This window comes from Ovis aries, chromosome 13 (assembly GCF_016772045.2).
Source record: "Ovis aries strain OAR_USU_Benz2616 breed Rambouillet chromosome 13, ARS-UI_Ramb_v3.0, whole genome shotgun sequence".
NCBI classification, from domain to species: domain Eukaryota; kingdom Metazoa; phylum Chordata; class Mammalia; order Artiodactyla; family Bovidae; genus Ovis; species Ovis aries.
The window spans coordinates 54,028,855-54,048,143 of record NC_056066.1 but is presented as its reverse complement, the minus strand read 5'-3'; the positions used below and the strand labels follow the sequence as shown (position 1 = coordinate 54,048,143).

At 54.7% G+C, this 19,289-nt stretch overlaps 1 protein-coding gene and 1 long non-coding RNA gene across 7 annotated transcripts; both read right to left on the bottom strand.

The window, feature by feature from the left end:
* Positions 1-1,497: 1,497 nt before the first annotated feature.
* On the bottom strand, positions 1,498-14,410 carry YTHDF1 (YTH N6-methyladenosine RNA binding protein F1). Of its 6 annotated transcripts, none has more exons than XM_015099784.3 (5): positions 14,082-14,410; positions 13,822-13,846; positions 12,755-12,834; positions 5,722-7,242; positions 1,498-2,775 (listed from the first exon to the last, which is right to left on the bottom strand). In XM_015099784.3, exons 1-5 carry the CDS (start codon positions 14,106-14,108, stop codon positions 2,749-2,751), a joined length of 1,680 nt encoding a protein of 559 aa, XP_014955270.2. In that variant the 5' UTR covers positions 14,109-14,410; the 3' UTR covers positions 1,498-2,748. The 6 variants fall into 6 exon arrangements, with proteins under 6 accessions (XP_014955270.2, XP_060252920.1, XP_060252921.1 ...); XM_060396937.1 differs by lacking the exon at positions 13,822-13,846 and adding an exon at positions 12,508-12,651 and having other exon boundaries at positions 14,082-14,148; XM_060396938.1 differs by lacking the exon at positions 13,822-13,846 and adding an exon at positions 12,508-12,648 and having other exon boundaries at positions 14,082-14,148.
* Positions 14,411-16,348: 1,938 nt separating this feature from the next.
* LOC132657559 (uncharacterized) lies at positions 16,349-19,289 on the bottom strand. The gene is made up of 2 exons (XR_009595946.1): positions 19,188-19,289; positions 16,349-18,634 (listed from the first exon to the last, which is right to left on the bottom strand). It is a non-coding gene; the product is annotated as an uncharacterized LOC132657559 (long non-coding RNA).

Sequence of the window (19,289 nt, the reverse complement as noted above, 5' to 3'; positions counted from 1 at the left end):
GATTTCTGAGCCAGTTAAGCAGGGCTGAGATGACATGGCCCTTTGCTCACAGCAGGGGCCACCCACCAGCCCCTCATCTCCCTTGCCCTCCCAGACCCCCAAGGGTACACCGCCTGGTCACATGAGAAACCGTCACCAGACTGGCAGCCTGCAAAAGCACAGAGTGGTCCATGCTGGAGGCCCAGCCATCCTGCTCCTGCACCCTCCCAGCTCCACACCCGCCAGGACCCTCACCCTATGTCACCACAGGGACAGCTTGTCAAGCACCTGGTTGCTCCGAGTTGCCCTCAGGAAGACCCCCACCAGCGGTGGGTCTGAGGCTGACACTGTGTCCAGGCAGCACTAACCCTGCATCTGCTGCCCGACGAAGAGGGATCCCCTCCACCTTCCCCACACCTTCCTCTAGGGGCCTTTCCAGAAATAGGAACACCGTCCACTAGTGATGGCTCAGCTGAAAAACGCTCCCCCACAGGATCCATCCAGTTGCTGGAGTGAAGATAGGTGGGGCAGCTGCTCCAATTCCTTTACAACACACTGGTTTCGGGAAAAAAGTTGATCATGCAAATCTCGTGACTCTAGGATATGGGAGGAACCAGCATGTGTGTGTATGTGTGTGTGTAGGGGGAGGAACTAGCATGTTGTGTGTGTGTAGGGGGAGGAACCAGCAGGTATATGTGTGGAAGGGCAATTTGCACACAGGGCCCAGGAGCCCAAGGGGCTCTGCTGGCTGCTGGCATGGCATGAGGACCCACGCATGGGCCTGGGCTCCGGATCTCATCTCAGTTGAGCTCTTGCTTCAGCTCAGCTCTTGCCCCCAATCCTGAAGGTCTTGGACAGCAAGGGGCCAGAGGGCAGGACCCCGCCAAGGAGAAGCCAACAGCAGGCTGAGCTCTCTGCAGACCAGCCCGTGAAGACAGGGTCAGCAGTCAGACCCTCCAAGGAAACCTCTGGAGCCGGAGGGACTGCGTGGAGCACACTGGGCAGATGAAACCCATCATGGAACTCCCGCATGGTAGGCTTCTGGGTGGACAGAGGGGGGGACAAGGCAGGCTGGCGAGCTGGGTGTGAGGGGAGAGCTGACAAGCAGCAACTCTCTGAAAGCAGGATGGGACATGGTGATTATGCACATCCCCACAACCCCTCCCACACCTACATGTGTTGCCCTCCTTGGCACATTCAGTCCCAAGTCTCCGTAAAGCCAGCAAGGTCAGGGGGACACCCTCAGAGCCAGTCAGCAGCCGACCCTGCCCTGGCCTCTGCCACCGAGTGCAGGAGCAGGTGGACACCCTGGCACAGTGCAGCCGTCGGCACGTTGCTCACCGACTGTGTGCTGAGCCAGGAATGACATGCTCTCCGAGGCTACCTGACGACCGAGCACACGTGAGGCATGGCAGCAGACGTGGGGGACACACGGGCCTCTGGAAAGCTGAGTTAGCCGGCTCTGCAGTTAAAGCATTAATTGGTAGAGGTGGGGTGAAGAATGAAGTGACAGAAGGCTTGCTAAATGGGTATTGTTTATTAAGGCTTGTATTCTTCTAGAGAAAGTTATCCGATCTCGTCCGAGACTCCGCACAGGCGGTAACGGTTCAAAGAAAGTGACACGTTCTAAATACAAGTCTAAATAAAACAGTTTGCACTGTGACTCGGAGGGCCTGTCGAGCACACAATTTTCAGAAGCACCTGCACTCTGCATGGGAGGCCCTTTGCTCGAATCATGTGCGATGAGCGTGAGGCAGGCGTGCACACCACATTCCTGCTCTAACTCCCATGGCGAGTTCTTCAGTGACCCTCATTCCACAAAACATGACAGCAAATTGAGTTTCTAAAAGATTTTTTGTTTTACCCATTCAACAGGATAAAAGAAACTATAGACCCCACACACTGAACTTTGCGACCAGCAGCATCATCCATCACGCCCCTCTGGACTACCAGATCTCACGTTTAAAGCTCAGTATTATTGGTATAAAAACGTGGAACAGCTCGAGGACTCTCCAGTGAAGAAAAGGGGGAAGTAAGACGGTCTGCACACAGAAGGAACCCCTCCGCGCCCGGCCTGTGGTCACTTCCGACCAGGAACGCAGCAGACCCCAGACGCACACGGAGGCAGGAGGCAGGTGCTCCAAGGAGAGAGAAGGTTCACCAAACGTTTTGAAAAACTGAAATTTATCCTTCTGCCTAGTAGATGTCAAATGGGCAGATGAGCATCTCAGACAGATAACAGAAGAAATGGCAAAGCAGCTGAACAAGTCGGTCATCAGCCTGTGGACTTCAGCATCCTGAAGGGAAGCAAATTTAAAACACAGCACGCAAAATGGCAGACAACTCATGGTGTCTTATGTTCAGTATTAAAGCAAAAAGGGTGAGAGACAAAAGGTCCCACATAAAGATGTTAAATGACTGTGAATATAAGAATAGGAACATAATGTTCCCCCAAAATAATAAATCTTTGGGATGAATTAAGTTTTTGTTTTTAAGGGTACTTACATTTCGCATTAGGTCAGTGTGATTGATAAGCTGACAAAAACATAGTCCTTTATTAGTGAGTTCTACAATACTATATGATACATACAAAAATACAAATGAATGCAGATTCATCTGGGAGAACATAAACTACAAAGGACATAAAGATGTGAGCAGGCGAGCACTGCAAGAGGCCAGCAGAGCCGCCGCCGGGAGACAGCACCAGGCACACGCCCTCCAGCCGCGCAGCCCCACGTCAGACGGCAGGAGAGCCTGCTTGCTGAACCCTCACTGCTTGCTTCGACTCTGCCGTTCCTGTAAGGAAAGGGGAGAGTGTGATACACGGGCCACCGCGCACACAGACAACCTGCCTCCAAGTCCAGGTGCTGTGGCCAGATCTGGACTCTGCTCCCGCTTGGCCACCACCCACAGCAGCTCCAAGCTTCGGGGTCCTGGCCACGTGGGCGGGGCACCTGATAACTGCCAACATGCGGTGAAACCTGGGCAGGGAAGGCTCCTCTGGCCACTTTGCTTCCTACTGCCCACAGGACTACCTTTCCCAGGGCGGGTGTGTGAGCAGCCTGTGAACACACTTCCAGCCCTCCACGTCCCCACGTCCGCGCACCTGCTGAAAGCCATCTCAGCCTCTCCTTACGATATGCCACTTGACTCGACTGCAAATGTGGCAACGTTCCCCTCCCGCCACTGCCCGTCTCGATAGGATGAAGCTGGGAAAGGACCCTGCTGGGCAGAGGCTGGTCGATGACACAACACTCAAACAATCAAGAGTCACCACACATGTACAGTGCAATGCAGTAAAAACACTCTCTTTTGCTAAAACCGACCTCACATACCTTCAGGTTAACAAGACCCCAATTCCCTGGTCCCCCATGTCGTCACCCAGGGCTGGTCAACCGCAGGAGCACCTGCCATACTTTTCATACTGTCCCCTTGTCCCGAAAAAGCCCCAAAGTATGTGCGTGAGCAGCCAGACTGGTGGACAGCTACGACTCCAGGAATTAGCTGCCTCCCCACCCTGAACTCTGACCTGGAGACACTAGGAGTTGTGTGTCCTGCATCCTCCCAGAAAGAGACCAGTTCCTGCCCCTCCTGGAGAGCAAGGCCGGACTCTCTTCCGAGTTCAAAGTGGCTGCGGCTGAAGTGATGCTGACAAGGGCGGGCTCCTCCCACAGCCCTGACTCCCTCTAACCATGACAATGACCATCACACCCTGAGACTGAAACAGACCCTTCTCAGACCAAGCCCAACAGAGGCCGATCGCTGCCTCCTCAGCAGAGGCTCAATCCTGACCCTCCATCTCTGCCCAGTTTTCCATGGAGTCGCTATGTCTGCAGAGCTGAGCGCGGGCCACAGCCAGTCTGGTCGTATGAGGAACTCTCCAGCTTGATTCTGTCACTTAAAACCTGCACTATTTTAAGCGCCCTAGGGAGTAGCCATCTCTAGATTTAAAGCCCAGAGGCTTGCACGCCTGGGTCTGATCCAGCTGCCATGAGACCAGGTGCTTCCCAACAAAGCCAGCCCGCTTTCAGATGGATAGCTGAGGTGAAGGACAGCGGCACGCCTGCCAAACAGCAAGTGCATCTTACCTTTCAACACAGCAGGTCTCTAAGCATCACAGTCATTTCAAACACCAGCTGATAAACAAAAGACTACCCGAGAATCTCCAGGGTGGGCTTCCTGGTGGTGGTGGCCCCACCAGCAAGCTCAGAGGTTACGAGGGAGCTGCTTCCAGCCTCATCTCGGTCACGTCTTTTTTAAGGACACACCCAATTCCTGCCAGGAAATCAGTGCCAGCTGCCAACTCCAGGAGGAGCCACAGGGACAAGTGTTCTGGTAGACGTTTGTGGGGCCGAGACAAGACCCACCCACACTCTTCCACAGGCCACCGAGCCTGAGAGAGGCCCGAGATCTCTCTAGGACAGCAACAAGTTGGGGTTCCAAGACGTGAATTAACTTGGCACTGACCCCTGTGGACAAAGGTGGCTGGCTCATGGTGCCTGCTTCTGCAGTACCCCTGCCCCAGGGGTAGGGACAGCCCAGGAAGCCGCCCAGCAAAGCCAGAGGACAGCCCTGCTAAGGAGGCTCCCAGAGGAACAGCTGGAAGCCACGAGCCCCAAGGGTCCGGGCTTGGGTGGCTCCTCCATCTACCTGTTCCCAACGTGCCAGCGCATCACCATGAGGCAAGTTCCAGGACAGAGGTACCTCACACACCCACCAGAGCAGGGCAGAAGTCTACCCCTCAGCTCATTACAACCATCAGAACCAAGGGCCACAGTGCATGAGACATACGCAGAGCCAGCATCTGGTCACCAGGGGCCTCAAGTCTCGTGAGCAAGACCTACGTCCTATCCAGGCAAATTCAGCATCTCCACATTTCATTTCATACCCGTTTCACACTAACTGAAAGTAAATAAGACAGCTCTTTTCCAGATCAACCTGTTTCCAAAGCTTTGTGGGTGGTCAGTCTGTGTAACTTCCAAATTGCTACCAGCACTGTGCTCTCTTTATGTCCCATTTACAAGCCTTTCTGTCAGAAAACACTCAGGACACTGAATTCCCAGAGGGGCAAAGCATTTTCTTTAAAAAAAAAACAAAAACATGGAAGACTATAAAGGATTGAAAACCCACCTATTATCAACTGATATTTCATGAAAGAAAAGACATTTTAATACCAAAGCAGCAGGAAGAATCTCAGGCTCAACTCTTAACAAAATGGCTCTACCAGTGTGTCTCAGTGTCCCTTTCCTCCCCATTTCTGGGCCGGTCTCCTCCCCGTGCGCTGTCACAGGAGGTGGGGACCCGCTCAGAGACCAGTTCAAGGGTCTTCTGTTGTGCTTCCAGACATACACACTCCAGTTATGAACTGTCTGCATCCCAGTCTCCCCTGCCCACTGCTTATTAGATGGAGCAGATTCAGCATACTGGGTTTTTAAGACAGAATAAATAAGCAGCCACTTCTAGACTGGAGTGTCCCCACTGCTGAGGGCCATGCCCAGCTGGGCCTTGGTGGGAGCATCTGGCCCAGCAGCCTTGCCTGTCCACCCCGGGGCCACAGAACTCTATTTCTAAGTGTTCCGGGCTGGACCGAGACTGGGAAGCCCTGTTCTAACGAGTCACCCAAGTCCTCTACAACAAAGTCTGCAACCCAGTGTTTCTGAACAATTGGCAAGGACACAGGTGCTGTGGCAACAGCTGCTCAACGTCCATATTGGGCCAGGGACCCCGCCTGGCCAGGCTCACCTTGCGCACCACCTCCTCCTCCTCCTGGCGCCTCTCATAGTGTGAGAAGTCATCGAAGATGGAGGTGCTGTGCCTGTAGGAGGCGATGATCCGCAGCACCTGCCGTGCCTTCTCCAGGGGAACCTCCTGGGTGTCACGCGAGTTGGTGACCGGCTTGTTGTCGTTGTTTTCCAGCCGGATGTGCCGCAGCTGGCTGTTGGGCACATCCTTGACAAAGATCCACTTCACGTCAAACTTGCCCTTCCACTTGTCCTGGGACCAGACCCCGGCGCTGGTGCCATAGTCCACAGGTGACTTCATCTCGGCCACCCCGCAAAAATGGCCACTGCCATTGACACTGAAGAGCAGGTAGACAGGCCCCTTGCTGCCCAGGGCGCGGAAGGCACTGTCCAGGCGCCGGTTGCCATGCTCTGTGCTACACCAGAGCGAGTACTTGATAGAGCGGTGCACGTCATCCTCCGAGTAGCTCTTGATGATGAACACGCGCCCGCTCTTCAGGTTCCAGTCAAACTCCTTGGGGTTGTAGCTGTGGGCGGCTTTCAGTTTTTCTAGGATGGGGTGGGACTCTGTGCTCGGGGCTGTGCTGGGTTGGGCGCTCCCGGGGGAGTTACTGTCGCTGCCGGGGGCCCCGGTCTGCCCGAACGCCGCATTTCTGCTGCGAGGGGCAACCCAGCGGGTCTGGGGCAGCTGCTGGGGGCCCGTGTGCTGTGGTGGGGCCGGAAGAGGAGGTTGGGCGGGCAGAGGCTGCATGGCCGGCTGGGGCTGGGGGGCCGCCGAGGAGGCTGGCACCTGCTGGGGGGCCGGGGCTTTGGGCACAGGCCCCTTGTTGTCCCAAGTACCAATGTCCATGTTATGTTTAATAGGTGGTGGGGGCAGCGCCCCCCCGATGGCAGGCCCGCTCTTGGCCTTCATTTTCGGCTGTGGTTTAGCAGGTTTGCTGGCAATGGCAGCCCATGAGGTTGGCTTTGACACTGGCAGGGGCACATTCGTCCCACCGTTGCCAGAAAGGATGCCCGTCATGGCCACACTGCTGACGACCGACCCTACTGTCTTGACCGCAGAGGTGGTGACGTCCCCAATCTTCAGGCCCACCATGCCCTGCTCCAGGCTGTTCATTCCTGGTGCCTTGTTGAGGGTATCACCATGAAAGCCTGTCTGTCCGTCCACAATCGTGCCACCCAAGGAGCTTGGGGGGTAGGTGTAGCTGTTCCCGTAGGCTGAACTTTGAGCCTGCTGACCCTGAGACCCACTCGTCCCCCAGGCCGAGAAGGCAGGGTTTTCAGGGAAGAAGTTAAACCTGTGCTGGTAGATGTTGCTCCCCAACCCCCCAGGCTGCCCGAAAACGGCATCGTGCACGAAGTGGTGGTCTCCGTTACTGAGCTGTCCGTAGGTGGTGAGGTAGGGGATTGGAGGGTCCCCTCCAGTAGACCACGGTGCCTCGTTGAGGGAATAGGGGAATCCGATGGATGGCGGGTAATAGCTGGACAGGTAGGGGTCGGCCATGGAGGGGTAACTGTTACTCTGCGGAAACAAGCACAGGAAGAGTTAGGCCATGACATGGCAGAGACGCTGCTGCGCCAAGCATGTCCACTTCAGCGCCGGTGTGAGCAGCACTGACTCTGCGCAACGGGAGCCCGAGCAGTATACAGAGGGCAAACCCCCAGATGACCCACGGAGCCACCCAAACACTCAGGACCACTTGTCACGATCGTGACTCAAGACAGCCCCCACCCCGCCACTCTACTTTTAAGACCCCTCACAGGAAGCAGCCTGAGGAGCAGGTCTCTGTCCTCCAGCAGTAACGCTGAGCAGGACACGGGCAGCACAGGCAGAGTGACAAAGCGCTCGAGAGGCAGCAGGCGCTTCTAACAGCAGCCAGGATGCTCGCTGGCGACGCGCCTGGGTGGACACCCTTCCCTCTCAACCCTCAGGACTCCTGCCCCTGTCAAGGGCCGCTCCAGAGACCCCTCCACAGGCTTTTCTTGACATCTTCCTGGACCCCCAACCCCGAGCCCAAAGAGGTCTGGCCCCCTCAGTCTCCACTGTTTCCTGGGCAGGCTCTCAGAGGGGACCCAGCTATGGGGGATGGGCAAGTCTCCATAGCGTCTCCACATACCAGGGTCCCCTTTACTGGGAGAGCTGGGCTCCGAACCAGCCCTGCCTGACCCCTCCTGACACTGTCTGTCCCCACAGGACCACGGGGCACAAGCAGGCTGTGTACAGTGACCTCCAGCACTGGGAACTGCATATATTTTGATTCCCATCTTACTGGCAGCCCAGTCCCACATCAGCCAGATCTCCCTCCAAACTCTGAGAGCGAGCAGCAGAGTAACAGGTGAAGCTGCTGGGACCAGCAGGGAACCTGCGGCGCCCTCCTCGCTGTGGTCTGCATCCCCTCCCCACAAAGATGGGGCTCGAAACCTTCCGTACATGGTGCTTAGGCCAACTGTCCAGGCTCCAGGTCACAGGGCAACTGAGCTGTGCTCACTTTGTTAGCCAGGCTGTGGGGCCGACCAGGGTTCAGGCTGCTCATGATCACCTCAGCCCCTCAGAAGCCCGCCTGACTGTGGCCTCAGGCTCTACAGACATGCTCCCCAGCTGGGCTCCTGAGACAGCAAACACGCTGTCTGCTTAGTCAGCCATGTAACCCAGGTCAGGAGGCTCAAGCTTACCGCCGGGGACATGGGTACAGAGACCAAAGGGATACAACAAACTGCCCACTTCCTCTGAGCACACCAACACCTCTGTGATACAACAGTTATATCACGGGTTTAGTCAAAGAAGCAGTACAGAACAAACTCTTAAGGAGGACTCAGGTAAAACCACCCTGACGACTGCTTTCACACATGAGATGTCTAATTATAGCCTCTGTATAATTCAGGGCCTCAAAAAGGAAGGCTGACAGGTTTTCAAGGCAGAATTAGTCCAGTGATGGGAGAAAAACCATCCCCAAGTGTTGGACTCTTGGGGCACCCCCTCGTGACCAAATCTAAAGTGATAAACAAAACGGACACTCCAAACAGTAAAAACTCATAGTTGCTGACAGTCAGCCCAGGCGACCTTTCTTCAAAACCCAAACAGTAAAACAAAACAAACCCATAAATTAATTCTACAATTAAAGAGTTATTTTATACTTAAAACTTAACCACGTTAGGAAAAAGAGTCTCTCATTCTCAATGACCAGAATCACCTTTATAAAAGTTGAAATGTTTGATCCCTATATCCATTTTGCTGAGAAGAAAGAAATTCTGAAATTACTCAAATGCTTTAAGTTTCACAAACGACACAGTGACTCAACCATTACAGTGACCAAAAGACGGGACTGGAGGGGAAACAGAAAGGAGCCTCCAGAAGCCCAAGACACACACAACACCTGTGGAGCACTTTGAGGGGCATTCACATGGGGACAAGCCAGCTGGACCTCGCAGGATGGCAGGTGAGAAACAGCAGACATGAGGTCTCGAGGTGATGCCATGCTGATCCCACAGGTGGAGGAACACCCCCCAGCACTTGAGGGGCTCTGCCCACATCTCATCAGAGGACACGACCAACGGCAAAGCTTTCGAAAAGGTTCCCAAATGGGTTTAAACTGACTACCAATGAATCAGCACTAGAACTTGAAACGAGTAAATTTAAGCAACATTCTTTTCTTAGGAGGTGAATGTTTCTCATTACACCCAGAACAACTGAATTATTCAAGAGGAAAAGTGAAAAAGGTGACTTTCCCTGTTTCTGTCAGCATCAACACAAGCGGGGACACTGCTGAGTCTGCCAACAACCAGATGCTTGAGTGAAGACACTGAGCCCCGGGGCCCCCTTCGTCCACATACTCGGCCCTCTGTCAGCCAGTAGCACTCACACCAAACTCGGAGGCACTGTCTCCAAAACTCTGAGCAGGAATTTTCTGGGTCCTTTCAGTCTTTCCTTACCTTTCAGAGGTAAACACAGAGAACTGGAAAGCAGGAAGGCCCTAAGGAGAGCAAAGTCAGGACAATCTGGTAGCCCCAGAAAGTGAAAGTGAAAGTTGCTCAGTTGTGTCCAACTCTTTGTGACCCCATGGCCAATACAGTCCATGGCCTTCTCCAGGTCAGAATACTGGAGTGGGTAGCTGTTCCCTTCTCCAGGGGATCTGCCTAACCCAGGGATTGAACCCAGGTCTCCTGCATTGCAGGCAGATTCTTTACCAGCTTAGCCACCAGGGAAGCCAAAGTATACTGGAGTGGATAGCCCATCCCTTCTCCAGCGAATCTTCCTGACCCAGGAACTGAACCAGGGTCTCCTGCATTACAGGCAGACTCTTTACCAGCTGAGGTACCAGGGAATCCCCAGGGCCCCACCCAAAGCCTCTCACCCTCACCCCTGGGCCCCCTACCCCAGCCCCGCTGTCCTCCCCCATGCTTTCTTTACCCTCATCATTTCCAAAATACTGACTGATGAGTATATCAAGTCACAGAAGCAGATCCAGAGCTGCTACATAAGGATGCTCCTTGAGGCCACTAGGAAGAAAAACATACCAGAAGCAGGGACCCCGGGCCTTTCTGAGGAAGGCAGACCTACCAGAGCGCGGGTACAAGTCACCCAACTCAACTGACAGGTGTGCTTTTAAATGTTTTCCGAATCATTTGAAGCCTTAAGGCTTCACAAACCAGAAAAACAGTGTCTCCAACTGGCTACTGCACACCACGTCTGGGTTAAAAAAAAGGTAAGAAAGCATCACAGGGCTGATGGATATGCCCACAACTTCCATCTTAGCAACAGCTCCACAGGTACACATGCGTCCACATACAGCTTTAAACACATACAGCTCATCTTGTGTCAACACCACCTCAGTAAAGACTGAGCGCACAGATGGGAAGTGGGCACTCACTGCTCCTGGCCACACCGATCACCACTCAGGCCTCCTCACTAGCAGCCTGGAGGGATATAGCAGCAGAGCCCACATCTAGAGGAGGGACTCTTGATGGCATCACAGCCCTGGTGAAGAAAGGAGTGGGACAAACAGGACCCATGGACCCTGCTGCACGCTGTGACAGAAGTCCCGCCCCTCAGTCCACAGCCTGGCTCTGCCACTGGGCACAGCAGAACCTCTCTGGCCCTCACAGTCTGTGTTCCTAATATGCAAAGGCCAGGAAAACTAGGATCTAAGAGCCCTCCTGAGTGGCACGCTTCCTACACAACTGGGCATTTCTGGACAGTCTACTTTCAATCAAGAGTTTTCTCAACAGAGTCCCTCTTAAGTGATGTGCTGTCTAGTCATCTTGCTGAGAACTGCACATCTTAACATGCAGAATGAAGGGGCTATTTTTTAAGTGTCCACTGACAGCACCAACCTACCCTAGTCTTTCCAAATGGCCTCCCCAGAGTAAGACACCTGGGAGTACTCCACTGACATCGGAAAGTCACCTACTCAAACATCCCTGATGGTCCAGTGATTAGGAATCTGCCTGCCAATGCAGGGAACACAGGTTCAATCCCTGCCCTGGGAAGATCCCACATGCCACAGAGCAACAAAGGCCGTGCACCACAACTACTGACCCTGTGCTCTAGAGCCCGTGGGCCACAACTACTGACCCCATGTGCAACAACTACTGAAGTCCGCACGCCCTAGAGCCCGTGCTCCATAATAAGAGAAACCACCGCAATGAGAAGCCCAACACCACAACAAAGAGTAGCCCCCGCTTGCTGCAACTGGAGAAAAGCCCACAGGCAGCAATGAAGATGACCCAGAGCAGTCAAAAATAAACTTTAAAAAAAGCCATCTACTCCTTTTTAAAACATCCTACCTTATGAAAATTTGTTTTAAGTGAAGCAACCTCCTCTCCCGATATTTTTGGTTAAAATTTAATACGTAACACTGCTGGAGCAAATCACGCAAGAGAAATAAGTTTAAGTCTGCTCAACTTCCTGCCACGCCTCTAGCTGAAAGGCCATCACCGAGCAGTCTCTTGTGCTGCCGAGAGGAGGGGTGGGTTCTCGGGGATGGGGTGGGGTGTGTGTGGCCCTCAGCCTCTGTCCTGCCAAGTGGAGGAGGAAAAAGGAGAATGGAGAAAAGCCCTAAGACACTCCAGAGAAGAGCAGACAAGCAAGGAAACAGGCAGCCCAGCTTCATTCCACAGAAAGAGGCAGAGCCTCATTTGATTCTAAAGCAAACATACACCATGCACTTTAAAAGTAACAGACGTTTTGTTTAAACTTGAACTCAAACTGAGCTAGTGGTTTTAGACAGGACAACACAGCCCCCCAGGAGACACCTGTGACATTTCTGGTTGTCACACGGGATGGCATGGATGACATTTCATGGATGCAGGCCCAGGAGGCTCCTAAACATTCTAGTGTGCAAGATGGCCCCCCAAACAGAAAGCACTTCAATTCACAATCCCCTTACTGCCATGGCTAAGAAAACAACACTTAAGAGAACGGATGGCTACAACCCATTAGGTACTGCCTTGGGCTCTAAGGGCACCCTGTAGTCTCACCCTGCCCACAACTCTTTCAGGAGTCACCTCTTCAAATTCTAGAGAAAAGTAACCGAGCACAGGGAGGGCAAACCATCAAGAAAGTGTCACAGTCAGCAGTGGCCTGAAGAACCCAAAGATGGAGCCTCACTCTAGAGTCCTGCTCTAGCTGCTCCTAGACCAAAATTCCAATTGCTCAGAGTTTAAAAAAAAAAAAAAAAAAGTCTCTGGAAAGCTTCAGAGAAATAAGTGCAGCTCCACTTTGTCAAACGCAATGCCATCGTTGACCCAGCAATGCTGAGACCAACCAACTAGAATGCTGCATGCCTACCAGCCCCAGTGGGATGTCATCTCCTCCAGAGAGAAGACCAGCTTCACTGCGCTCATGCCCCAACTTCCATGTGATGCTGCTCTTCAAAACAAGCCTTTGTCAGCTTCTTACTTTACCTTTAGTACTTTATGGTCTGCATCTCTGCTGTTCAGGATGATAAAGTAAGAAATACAGTAGTAAAGGTGTATTTACTTTTTCAAAGCTCAGTTGAAATAAATGCAAACATGTTATAAAAAGATAAACTCACCTGGTTTGACTGTCCAGAAAGGTAGGGCTCAAAGTCATTGTCATGAACGGTATCCTTCTGATGCAAAGAACCATTTTGTACTGCAAGAGAATTTGCAACATATTACCTTCGAATTCTTAAAACCTTGCTTTTAATCATGGAAATTGGAAAAAGTCAAGTTTATGTCCATCAACTTCTAGAAATTGCTTTTACTTTAAAAATGGACAGACATTCAGAATTGATACACAGCTAATTAGAAAAGTGATACAAAACTTTCAATAACTTAGGTTACGATTTTTACGAAAATTATTTGGAATTTGGTAGACACTAACAAAACAGAGGTGCAAATGAGATAATGCCAGGAACTCATAACCCGGTTTCAAAGGTCTTTGTATGCCCAGTGAGGAGTGAGGCTGGGAAGCTGTAACTGGACGTCTCTGAACTATTATCTGGCTGCACTCTTACTTTCCACTGTCACCACACTCAGCCAGGAAAGGAGGGGAAGGTAAAGAAGTGCTGGACCTTCTCCAATCTCCAAACGTGATAACCCTATTTGGTTACACCCGAGGCACACACACCCCGTTTCAAAATAGTCTATGGAGTAAACATGAAGCGTCACCAGTTTTCCCAGGAGTGAGTTCTGGGGGTGGACCCCAAGCCAGACTATCCCAAGAGATTACAAGACACTCAAAAGACAGAGGCTTGAACTACTGGGGTAAGGCACCAGAGTACAGGGCCAAGGGGCCAGCCCCATGCCTGGGGTCACGGACAGGAGGATCGCTCAGCCCCTGGCCTCCTTTTCTCCCCCGCCACTACCCTGCGGAAAGAGGGAACTACGGAATTACTCTCCCGGTCGATTTACTTACTTCTTGAAAAGTCCCTGTTTTTGACCTGTTTCGTCTCCCCCAATATCAAAAGCAGAAGTTTTCTCTCCCTGAAGCTGAGAAAGGAAAACTCCGCGGTCCTGGCCGCCGCTTCGGAGACCTCGCTCTCCCCCATACACGTGCACCGGGTCTCGGCGAGCGCCGCCCCCTCCGCTCCCGGGCCCCTCCGCCCCGGTCCCTGGCTGTCGTCCCGACTTCGCTCACCTTTATTATCTTGTCCTTTTGTTCTCTGATTCGCCGCAGGCCGGACATGCGAACGGACAGCACCCGGGGAGAAGAAACACAACTTATCCACGAGAACCCCTCCCGGCGGGCGGCGCGCTCCGGCCCGAACCGGTCCGTGGCCCCAGACGACGGCGCTCCGGTCCCGTGACTCCAGCCCTAACCCGCGACCCAGACCCCGGCACCGCGAGCGGCCCCCGCGACCCCGCCGCCCGGCCCCGCGACCGCGGTCCCGCCACTACCTGGGGGTCCACGCTGGTGGCCGACATGCTTCATTAACAGCCGGCGCGGCGCGGGGCCAGGGCGCCCGCCGGCTCGGGCCTCCCCGCGAGGCCGGGCCTGTCACCCGAGCTCTCGCGGCCCCGGGCCCGCCGCCTCCTTCCCGGGCGCCGGCCGGCCGGGCGGCGGCGGCGGCCGGGCGCGCGGGCCGCTTGTGGGCAGGCGCGAGGCGGCTAGCAGGACGGGACGCACTGACTCGGCGCCGACTCCAATGGCGGCGGCGGCAGGGGCAGCGGCGGCGACGGCAGCGGCAGCGGCAGCGGCAGCGGCGGGGACCAGGCGGCGCGACGTCAGCGAGCGCGGGGCAGGCCGGGAGGTCGACGGTAGCCACGCGCCGCGCCTGCGCGCTGCCCCCCGGCGGGACGGATCTCGCGCTCTGGTCCCAGTTTTGCGCGGCGGGATGGGGCTAGCCCCGGCAATAACGTGGGCATGTCCTGAAGTGCCGCGGGCCCAGCCCCGCAGGTGTGCACCTGTCTGGCCTCGCTACCTCAGCCACAGCGGTGGCAATGATGCTGCGGCTGCACGGCGCGTGCCGGCACAGGTTGGCGCAGATTGTGAGCCCGGTGGCACCCTCCGCGCTTGTCCCTCAGGTGTGAAGAAGAGCAACCCGCGAGTGCGAACGTCCGCTGAAAGCCACTTTCAGCGGGCTGCAGTCCGCTCTACCCCACACCTCGCCCCAAACGCCCCGCCAACCCTCGGAGGGGAGCCCAGGCTCTGAGGTTAGCGGTCCTCCGGTGGCTGCTCCTGGACTTCTGCAGGCTCTGTTCCCATTGCGCCCTAGGCTCGGGCATCCTGAGATTGCCGCCTAGCGAGTGCTCTCTTGGGTCTCCTTGGGGCTCCCCAGCTTATAACCATTTTGCATTTAGATTCTTGACCTCAAATTTCACCACAGGGAGGAAAACAGTTCAGCGCTGCACTTTGCCTTAGTCCAGGACCTGCTCAGGGCATTAGAGTCTCTATTCGGGGAATGGAGAGACACTTCTTGCCCTCCTTCCTGAAGGGACATCACTTCCCCACTTATCACTCACTCCCACCCTATCCCACACCAGGCCCCCAGCCTAGACACCTAGCGGGCCTCCCAACTCCTGTGGCCCTCCTCCAACATGGCTTCCAGATAGGTCTCTTCTTTTCCAGCTCTGGCATTTGTAACATCTTCCCAAGGCCTAGATCTGCTGAAGGTGAAAGGCCTAGAATGCTGGCTCTCCCACCTTCTGGTGGCCCCAAGTGTCCCTGGCTCTCTGCCTGTGTCTCACACGAGCTTCTCCCTGTGTTGTGTCTTTGAAACTTCCTCTTCCCATGAGGACACTGTCATTGGATTTAGGGCCACCCTAATCCAGTGTGACCTCATCTAAGCTTCATTGTATTTACACAGACCCTATTTTCAAATAAGGCCATACTCACAGGTACCCAATGGACAGGAGTCTGGGGGTTCACTGTTCAGCCAGGACAGGGATCACAAATGATATCAACTGAAACATTTGAGGTGCTCAACAGGGGCTGAAATATAGGCCTCAGGTGGTGCAGCCACATCAGGCTGCTGGCCAGGGAAGAGGCAGGCAGGATCTGAGAGCCACCATTGGACCTACCCCAGACTGCCACCCAGCCAGCTGGGAAATCCGGCAGTGGTCCTCACTGATGTTGGGGGGTGGGGTAGCGTGAGGATCGCCCAGAGCAGGGAGCAGAGGGTCCTCAGAGGCCCAGTGTAGAGATTCTGTGGGCCCAGCATAGGGCCTGAGGCCCCCTAGACCAGCCCTGAGGGGGGAAGCCTTTTCCTCTGGCAAACCAGCAGACACAGGAAGGATGGAGTCACAGAGTCTGGAGCTGGGCTTCCTGTTCCTGGTCAGGCCGTGAACGGAGTAGGAGAAACTGTCCCAGCTCCTGGCACAGGGAGGGGATGTGGGGGCCTCAAGTGGTGGTGACCAGCTCAGACTTTAGGGCAGACTGGGACCTCTGGGGAGAGGATGGCCTGACCCCAGGATCTGTGCTGGGACCAGCCAGCTCTCCCCACTGCCCAGAACACTCTGCTCCTGCCCTCCCCCACCTGACCCCTGGTCACCCTTCAGCTTTGGGGAGGAGCCACGTCCACGCAGGCACGTGACTCAGGGGTTTCTTGCCAAGAGGTCCAGCAGAGAGAACCCACCGTATACTGGGCACCCCCAGGTACCCCCTCCCTGCCATATCCAGCTGGGATGGGATTGTCTAAATGTTTCTACAAATGATTTAAAAAGGATTGATTTTCTATTTATTTCAAAGGCACATGAGTCCATGGTTAAAAACCTCATCTAGAACTTCCTCAGCAGTCCAGCAGTTAGGACTCAGTTCTTTCACTGCTGTAGCCCCGGTTTCTATCCCTGATGGGGGGAACTAAGATCCCACAAGATGCATGACACTGCCAAAAACAAACACACCTTTTATCTGTGTACTCAGAGGAACAAGGTGGGAGGCAGGCCTTTCTAGCCTCGCTGACCCTGACGCACATGCACACCTGTGCAGGGACACCCAGAAGGAGGCTCCTGCAGGCAGGATCACTGGGTCAAAGGGCACGCATATTGGCCACCTGCATGGTGTTAGAACTGGCAGGTCACTCCCAGAAGAGGCCTGTGGATTCACTGGCAGGTAGACCTTCCCCCAACTGGGGGTGGGGCCTTAAGGGTATAGGCCCTGTTTGCTGCAGCAAACAGCCCCACTGGGGTTGGACAGAACTCACCCAACAGCTGGCCTCCTGGGGCCTGCAAACAAAGATACCCGTTCACCAGAGGGTGATGGAGGTGCCTGTGCTGGCATCGGCCACTCCCCGGTCCCCTTCTCACCTAAACTTGGGGCTCATGGCCTCCTTCCAGAAACCTCCTCCTTGGTACTTTCTCTGGGGCTGCTGCATACCTCCTAAACCTGCTTTTCCTGCTCCTGGCTCCAGAGGAAACTTGACGGGCCTCCTGTGATTTACAGAACATCTTTGAAACCGCCTCCCTTCAAATGTCTCATTGGGTCACTAATCCCCTGAGTGTTAACTGAGCATGACTACATGCTCTGCATCTGTGGGGCTCTGGGGATAGAAGCAGTCTTTCCTCCTTGCCACCCCACCCCCTCGTGGGGGATGCCTCACAGCCTGCAAAGTGCTGATTGGTTGACTATTCATTGAGGGGAAGGCTCAAGAGCAGAGATGCTGCCCCGTGACCCAGAGGAGAGAGAGATGGGGGTGAACAGAGTACCTTGGACCAGAGCTGAGATGGAGCCAGGAGGGGTGACTGCCTGGGGTTGGTCCCTGAATGGACTCAGGACAGGCAGACACTCACCAGCCAGGACTGGGAGGCAGGGCACAGAACTGGCTGCCCATCCACTGGAAGACGAGCTCCCACAGTCTGGGTCATGCCCCTGTCCACTGCTGAGTGCTGGGAAGACAGCTTGGCGTAGGAGAGATGCACAATCTAACAGGTAGAGAGCAAATGAGTGAGATAGAGGCGGTTCTGGCTTCCTGGAGCCGCTAAGCCTCCCAGAAGCTAAAGCTTGCCTAGGCCATGCAGCTAATCCATGGCTGGCTGGAGGCAGCCCTGGGCTCTTCCCCTGGGTGGTGGCTGAGCTCCACATGGTCAAGGGCCTCAGCAGCAAACCATCACCTGTCCCCAGAGACAGTACCAGGTGGTGTGGGGCCCAGAAGTCTCTCAGGTGTGAGAGCAGGACTTACCCTATGGGGTGGCTGATAGAACAGCAGGGAATATGTTGCTCTGCAGCATCATTCCAACTCAGGAGGCATCAACCTTGGCAGTGAGGTGATGCAGGCAAGCTTCCAGTCCTGTGGGGCTGCCATAGTGCTGGGCGAAACCTGGGCCCTTGTTTCAAAAGCCAGAAGAGCCTTCCCTTCCCTCTGCCATCTCTCTGTGACCCACAGTAGTGTTTATTATTTATTATCTGCTGTTTAATGTTGGGGGCTCACAGAGGGGACACAGACCCTGGCAGACACCTGGGGCCCATCCCTATTAATCAGTGTCCCTCTGTGTTCACCCCATTAGACTCCCCCCCAGAGGCAAGGGGAAGTGATGGTCACTGGTGGGGGGATAGGGGAGTGGGCAGCCAAGAATTGGTCCTAGAGGAAGGGCTGTTGGGAGACCCCAATGTGGCCCTGAGTCCCAGTGGATGGCACTTTGTTGTTGTTCAGTTGCTAAGTTGTGTCTGACTCTTCAGGACCCCATGGACTGCAGCACGACAGGCTTCCCCATCCTTCACCATCTTCTAGAGTTTGCCCAAGTTGATGTCCATTGAATCGGTGATGCCATCCAACCATCTCATCCTCTGTTGCCCTCTTCTCTTTCTGCCTTTAATCTTTCCCAGCATTACGGTTTCTCCAGTGAACCAGCTCTTCGCATCAGGTGTCCAAAGGATTGGAGCTTCAGCATCAGAATCAATCCTTCCAAAGAGTATTCAGGGTTGATTTCATTGACTAGTTTGATTTCCTTGCCTTCCACGGGACTCTCAAGAGTTTTCTCCAGCACCACAGTTCAAAAGCATCAATCAGATGGCACTTTACAAAGCATACATTAAAAGACAGAAGTATTAAGACTGTCAAGATGGTGACCACAGAGCTTTAACCCCCAAGTGCCAGCTCATCTCAGTGTGGGCCAAATGCTTGAGGCCCCAAGACACCATGGGGACTCTACTAGAGGTCCACGGAGATCGGGGACCGTGGGAGTTGTGTGGCCACAAAACGAGGGGAGGGGCAGCGCCAGGAGAAGCCGAGGGCCGGTGTGACAAGACCTTGCGAGACACATCAAGGGCTGCGGGTGGGCTCGGCACCTGGGGAGGGCAGGCAGCTGGGACAGGAGTGAGGGGCCAGCTCGGGGGAAGGGACTGGCACCAGGAGGGGTCCTAGGGACAGGGGAGCAGAATCTCGCTCGACAGACAGCCCTCTTGTGTGAGAAAGGACGCCCACAGCCTGCAGCAATTGTCCTGGGACAGAGAAGGCCCTCTGCACAGCTCTCCAGACGTCTTATCACCCTCTTCTGTCTAGCGGCACATCCTGCTAAAATTCTGGGGAGTGCCCCACCTCCCTCCCTGTTTGAGGGTGGGCACCTCACCTGGTCCCATCGCCAACCCAGTATAGCGGCTGGGCCCCCTGACATGAGATGCCTCTCTGGCGGCTGAGCTGTGAGCGCAGGAGCTGTCGGTGGTCACTCACT

Coding starts and splice junctions, on each gene's coding strand:
- YTHDF1 (XM_015099784.3), bottom strand. CDS start 14,108: ATGTCGGCCACCAGCGTGGACCCCCAG. Junction 13,847..14,081: donor CCACCAGCGTGGACCCCCAG/GTAGTGGCGGGA, acceptor GCGGCGAATCAG/AGAACAAAAGGACAAGATAA. Junction 7,243..12,754: donor TTTCTGGACAGTCAAACCAG/GTGAGTTTATCT, acceptor TTGTTTCCGCAG/AGTAACAGTTACCCCTCCAT.